This window comes from Gymnodraco acuticeps, unplaced genomic scaffold (genome assembly GCF_902827175.1).
Source record: "Gymnodraco acuticeps unplaced genomic scaffold, fGymAcu1.1, whole genome shotgun sequence".
NCBI classification, from domain to species: Eukaryota; Metazoa; Chordata; class Actinopteri; order Perciformes; family Bathydraconidae; genus Gymnodraco; species Gymnodraco acuticeps.
The window spans coordinates 13855-21208 of NW_022991255.1; the positions used below are offsets into that span (position 1 = coordinate 13855).

General features: G+C 41.8%; 1 protein-coding gene across 1 annotated transcript; it reads left to right on the plus strand.

Moving 5' to 3' along the window:
* The first annotated feature begins 3497 nt into the window (after positions 1-3497).
* chchd1 (coiled-coil-helix-coiled-coil-helix domain containing 1) lies at positions 3498-5744 on the plus strand. The gene is made up of 3 exons (XM_034239711.1): positions 3498-3828; positions 4465-4583; positions 5120-5744. The coding sequence occupies exons 1-3, from the start codon at positions 3687-3689 to the stop codon at positions 5228-5230; spliced, it is 372 nt and encodes a 123-aa protein (XP_034095602.1). The 5' UTR covers positions 3498-3686; the 3' UTR covers positions 5231-5744.
* The last annotated feature ends 1610 nt before the right edge of the window (positions 5745-7354 follow it).

Below are 7354 nucleotides of genomic sequence, written 5' to 3' on the forward strand. Positions count from 1 at the left end.
GTGTCAGTGTGTGGGTGTGCTGAACAGGTACCAGCTGTGAGACATGCTGACACTGCATCCTCACTGAAGGTGCCCTTAGACTCTTAGGCTGATGTCAAGACTTGCCCTGCATTCTCTCTGAATGTCATATAGCTATAGGCCATGTGCCAGAGGATCGCCGTGCACACACTATCAGTGAGTGGGTAGCACACACTGATGCCATGCAATAACAGGAGAGATCTGAAACATATTTAGAGGTAAAAAACTGTGATGCCTTCCTTTTTTAAAACATTTCTTCTAAACAGCAACCTTGTGTAGCATATAACAGGAACACTTTTTAAAGATTTACAGTTATGGTACGTCCACACAGCAGCTTTAGACGAATCTTCCACCGCTTCCAAACGCTTCTCTGTCCATTGACTTTGAATGGGGATGACGTCACTTTGCCTTGCTTTTCGCCGAACTGCATTGTGGGGGAGCGAAGCGAAGATTTCCAGGATTCAAAAGTTGAGCAATGTTCAACTTTTGATGCTGAGCTGGAAGCGTCAGCCAATCAAATCACGTTTATATGCAAATCTGACAGTAGAAGCGCTATAGCAATCAAACCGCGTGTAAGCAGGGAGGAGCCAGACCGCAGTTCATTTCCTCATATTCCAAACGAGAAATTACGGTAGCAAATCACCCGGTTTCTTTCCGACCAGAACTATTAACGGGATACAAACCGGAGGAACCAGGCATGGAGGGAGGTGGGCAGAGACAGTGGGTGAAACCATGGATGTATAATAAGAAACTGGTAGGTTTTCACCTGTTTGGGGAGTTTATATATATATATATACACTGAACAAAAATATAACGCAACACTTTTGTTTTTGCTCCCATTTTTCATGAGATGAACTCAAAGATCTAAAATATTTTCTATATACACAAAATAACCATTTCTCTCAAATATTGTTCACAAATCTGAAAAAATCTGTGATAGTGAGCCACTTCTCCTTTGCCGAGATAATCCATCACACCTCACAGGTGTGGCATATTCAAGATGCTGATTAGACAGCATGATTATTGCACAGGTGTGCCTTAGGCTGGCCACAATAAAAGGCCACTCTGAAACGTGCAGTTTTGCTTTATTGGGGGGGTCTGGGGGGGTCCGAAAACCAGTCAGTATCTGGTGTGAGGGGTAGGATTAGGGTTAGGGTTAGGGGTAGGGTTAGGGTTAGGGTAATGTTGTGAATTGAGTGGCCTGTGTTCGTCGTCCATAACATACGCCTGCCCATACCATAACCCCACCACCACCATGGGCCACTCGATTCACAACATTAGCCTAACCCTACCCCTAACCCTACCGCTACCACTACCCCTCCACACCAGATACTGCCTGGTTTTCAGACCCCACCAGACCCCCCCAATAAAGCAAAACTGCACGTTTCAGAGTGGCCTTTTATTGTGGCCAGCCTAAGGCACACCTGTGCAATAATCATGCCCTGTCTAATCAGCATCTTGATATGCCACACCTGTGAGGTGGGATGGATTATCTCGGCAAAGGAGAAGTGCTCACTATCACAGATTTTTTCAGATTGTGAACAATATTTGAAGATAAATGGTTTATTTTGTGTATATAGAAAATGTTTTAGATCTTTGAGTTCATCTCATGAAAAATGGGAGCAAAAACAAAAGTGTTGTGCGTTTATATTTTTGTTCATATTGCTCGCAATAAAATCCCCGTTTTTTTTTTTGCTTTGTATGTCGGGGGCGGAGATTCATGTGATTGGTTGTTGGTCGCGTTGCTCGCAAAAACATCCCACAGCTTCAGACACGCCCAGCTCCAAGATTTTCAAGATTTTTGAAAAGCTGCTGTGGTGGACGTACCGTTAATGATAACTGAAGGCGATATCAGAGCCAGTCACACTCACACCCTGAATATCACCACCTAGGGAGAAATAAAGCTCCATCTTATCTTATCTTCATCACCACATTTTCACACAACAAATCAAAGTTATTCATTTAATTTCAGATCAGGGTTTTGTACTCTTAAGATGTTTGCTTTGATACTACTCCCCATTTCCAAAAAATACATCGGCAGATTTTCCATGAACTTCATATTCATTGTATTAAGTATACGTTATGTTAGAAATGGATGTTGGTCAAGCTCCCACACTTTTTATAAATTAACTGCAAGTACATGCAAAGAGCACATGTATCCACCCCTGTCATGGACAAACTTCAGAGTAAATACATTGTAATTACATTATAAATTACATTTTCAGAAAGCTAGATAGTCCCTTTCTCAACAATATATTTCCGTTAATGGAAAAAGTATTTGGATAATAATGAAATGATGGCAAACTATTTGTAGCCTGTCAAGGCTTGCTGACAGGGTGGACAATGGTACAAATAGTTTGCCATAATTTCATTATTACCCAAATACTTTTTCCATTAACTGAAATATATTGTTGAGAAAGGGACTAGCTTTCTGAAAATGTACATTTTATATTATTTATGGAAGGCTTGCTGACAGGGTGGACATTTTTGGCTAATATTAGCATGTAATGAGCACATGGTGGACCTTCAGTTAGCAACATGATTCAGTTAGCAAGGTGGCTGTGTAGCCTACTGTTTAACAAATATATTTCGAATTTCCTAAAGGTTTTTATATTAATTGATATTTCACTATGACAGAGTGGACATGTTAAGCTTGACAACATCCAGCTACACACATAATATGATTAACATTTCGAAATATAACTTTAAAAACATACTTTGCAACTAGCCAATGTCTCAGCCTCCATTGAGGAAAGACAAAATGGTGGTAGTAATGTCACTGAAAACATCAGAGGGTTTTTAATGGGGCAGTTACCCCTTAATGACAGGGTGGACAGCAATGTCAGGGACACATGAAACATTTTCAATATTATTATGAAAATAGAATATACATGATCAAAATGACGTTTTATCAAATAACTCGTAAAAAAAAACCATATCGTTTTATTTTTAAATGTAGTATAATTTAACCACTTATTACACACATTGTAGTTAGCAGAGCAGTGTGTGGGACATGCCTAAATCCTGTAGATCCAATGAAAAAATAAGGTACAAAATGAAAGGAAACACATTTCAAGAGACCTATCATTGTAGCCTACTGATATGTGAGTAAATGTTTGGCCTTTTATAATAAGACCTCAGAGTTTCATTATTCTGCTCTATATTCATAACTGATTGATTCTGATGGGGGACATCAAAGTTACTTTATAGTGATATTGACCCAACTACTACTACTACTGCTAATAATAATAATAATTACAATGATTATTATTATGATTATTGTTGCATTATGATATTAATATTGTTGTTGTTATAATTATTGTCATATTATTATTAATAACTTATATTCTTTCACTTCACTGATTCATTTTTACTGTCGGATTGCTCGTGTCTTACTAAAGTTGTGAGAGTTACGACAGCACCTAAATGCAGCACTGGCCGCTTGTCGTCATAATGTGTCGTAAGGGAAGTACGCTTTTCTGTGCTTTACGACACTGAATTGGGTCTCACGGTAAACATGGCGCTACACAGTAGAGCCTGCCTGAAGGAGTGAGTCGTTGAGCTGAAGACGGTTTGTTTGTGTTGGTTTCCCCTCTCCTCCCGGTCACACAGAGTCTGAGCAGCAGCGGCTCTCGCTCCGTGCGGGTTAGGCCGGGAACAGACGGGTTATGGCGGCGCAGCGCGGTGTCCTGTTCCAGGAGAAGGTCAGCCGGCTGCTCAGCAGCAGCAGCACGGCAGGACCGGTGCTGAAGCCCAACAAGCCGCTGGTCCTCAAGGACGAGGTGTCCAACCGCAGGGTCAAGAGAGGAGGTGAGGGGGGGCTGTCTGTTTCACAGCACACTTCATAACATCAGGTCATCCAGTATGGATGACATGGGACCAGGTGGACTGCACATTGTTATCATTTGTCCTGCATCCCACAAATCGAGACAATGTCCCTCATTTGATTGACAGTCGCCCATCTAACACTTGCCTCTTTGGTCTAGTTGCAAGCCCTGTAAACCAGGAAATGTTGTAAAACTGCCATTGTTGATCCTAAACATGTCAGAAGGGACTCAGCATCCTCAATGACCCCCAACACTGTCCAGATCTGCAAAGCCATTGTGTTGCTATTGTCTAGAGATGTGCTTGGTATCGTCAAAGAGAAACAATTTTTCACATAAACAATTTGTTCACAACTATCTCACATCAACCATACAACCAAAGTATGTTAATAATAAAGGGAATAAGGCACAGTGGTCATTTGCGTGATCTACTTCTTTAAAGTGTTTGTATCCTGCTGCAGAGGTCTACCGTTATGTTTGTGTAGCTGAAGGTAAAACAAGGAAACATCCTGATTATGACTTCATGTGTGTGTTTGCTCTGACTGGAGCTGCACAGTGACCATCGGACAGGGCAGGGGGCGATGGTAACTCCAGTCAGTCAAAGCTGTCTTTTTCTCCACAGGCGCGTCGTGTGTCACCGAGATCTCGGTCCTGATGGCGTGCTGGAAGCAGAACAGCTTTGTGGAGAGTGTGTGCTCTGCGGAGATGAAGGCCTTTTACAGCTGTGTGGACGAGGCAAAGGTACGTTGACCGCAGCACAAACACACAGCAAGAGGTCAGCATGTCCAAATGAAAATATGCTGAGGAATACTACAGGACCCTGAAGTCATGAGTTTTCCAATGCATCCTGGGTAATGCCACATTCACTGATGTATAACTTAAAAAGTACACACAATTATTTGTCTACAATCTAGGGCTTTTGAATATTGATAAAATATTTTCCACAACATTATTCTGGGGATTTTTTGATGGCGATGGTAAGCACTTAATTGTCAGCATTTGTGTATGGCAGCTATCTCATCAGTTCAGTCAGTCAGTCTAAGTTTTTGTCAAATGGTTTAATGTCAGCTACATGAAACTGGTGTCTGGCCTGTGGAAAGGTGTTGGTCAGCCCTTCCACTAACACTTGCATGACCCATTGAAATATCAAAGTGATCTGACCTCTCAGAGAGCATGAGCAAGCTGTGCTGCAGATGTGCAAACGTTTCCTAGGCTAGTAGTACTTATTTAACCCATTACTTAATAAAAGCACTGCTAACAGTTTTCCTCTCTCACAGGCTGCCAAGAAGAACACGTCTGAGCTGAGCGGCATGCAGGGGGAGCGTCTCCCCCCAAAACAAGCCACCCTCCTGCTGAAGAGATTCCCCAACCTGCGCACAGAGATTTAGGAAACAGACTTTAATGCATAACTCATACAGACCTGAAATGTGCAGACTAAAGAGAATGTCATGATGTTAAGGAGATGCCGACGGCTGTATGACTCAACAACAGAACTACAAATACATCTATTACATTAATAAAGGAAGGAGCTTAAGGAGATCTCATCACAAACACCAGTAGTGCGTCATGGTGCAGACTTTGTATTCACAACACACTGTGTTTTATGGTTTGAAAAATAATGTGACTTTCTCCTTGTGTCCTCATTTTGTCTCAATCCAATTTAGGCAGAGTGGACTCTCTCGGGTCAGAGATGGTATTATTCCATCTGATGCAATTCTTCTTCTTTGGTTTCTTGGCTCCTGGCTGCAGCTTACCGTTATCACTGCACATTAAAATGCCTCGTCATTCCTGTGGTTAAAAGATGTTCAAATAAAAGCACCCTGTAAACACAGATTAGCAGTAAGCAGAGCTCAGTGGGGTTGAGATGGATTTATACTGTTAATAAAATATTCTGACAAATCAGTTGTTTCTTTCCTCTTTCACAGCGGCCCACTTCCATACTCCATACAGCTTTAAAGCCTGAATTGTGTTCACAGTACAAAGTGACAAATCAAATAACTAATCATTGCTAAATATGCTTTGTGTACACTATTTTTCCCAGAATGCATTCTACAAATGGAGGAGGGCTCAGTTATTGAACTTGGTGAGAGAGCTCCAGAAATATCTTGGAGACTAATTTATGAAATCTGTAGAAAGTGTTCTCTTTCCAAAGGGACCACGTGAAGGGTGTATGTTTATCATTTCCCTTTGCAATAACAAGTGACACATTGACTGATTTGTGAAGTAGTTTAGTGAGCACAGTAGGTGTGGTCGCTTCATCTGTCCTCAGCACAGTCCCATCATAATTCTGTCAGAATAATGTTTTGTTTTTTAAAACTTCATCGGCTACATTGTTTTGCTAATGACTGCATTAGTATGTTTACAGTTTTCTTCCATTGCTAACACAAATGACACATAAATCACAATAAAATCTCCAAAACTCTCAGAGCCGGTGACACCAGCAGACTCAATAAACTGATCAGGAAAGCTGGCTCTGTCATCTGCATCAAGCTGTACCCCTTTGAAGCTGTGGTGGAGAGGAGGACACTGAACAAGCTGTTGTCCATCATGGATAACCCCACCCATCCTCTCCACCTGCAGCTGGACAGTCAGATAACCAGAGTTGGGTGTAACAATATTATCATAATACTTTTGTCGGTAACGGAGTAGTGTAACGCGTTGCTTTTATAATTCAGTAATCACACTACAGTTACTAACATTGCCCCGACACGCGTTACTTCGTTACTTTTATAAAATCTGTCATAATCACAGACAGACAAGAGGGGTTTCCGCCGCAGGTTTATATGTACGTAATCTGCGCAATTTGCTCGTCCACATCTCCACGTGCAGTGCTGCATAAACATGGCTGAGTCAGCGATAACTTTCGAGGGGTGGAGGTATGCCCATTATTTTGAGTTCGTCCGAAGAATAGACAGGAATGTGACGGTGAGGTGCAAACTGAAAACTGAAACAGAAGCTGTTATCCACGGCTGTAAACACCACGTCAAACCTCAACAAACACCTGCAAAGAACACATGCTAAGGTGAAGCTAATAGCTAAGGACCCCCCGAACCCCGAGTGAGGATGTTGTGAGTGCGCCGCCTCCGAAGAAACACAAATTAGAATTTGGAGGATCGGTAACCAAAGCAGAGATGGACAGGCTTGTAGCATCCTTCATAGTAGAGGACATGTTGCCCATTTGCACAGTGGAATCACCATCGTTCAGAGATAGACTGCGCAAAATACAGATAGCAGGAGACAGAGGACAGCCACGGTCAGATAGGAAAACATTCAGGAGCTATCTGGATCAGTCTTATGCTACAATGAAACTGAACTAACGAGAACATTTGAAACTTTAGCAGTCTGCGTGATCTGCCTGTAGGGGGCGGGCCGGCCCTGCGAGTAAAGTAACGAGTAAAGTAACGAGTAAAGTAACGAGTAACTTTATGTAGAGAGTAACGAGAGTAGTGTACTTTTTTTTAAAGTAATATGTAATTATTATTATTATTAACGACCCCATCTCTGCAGATAAC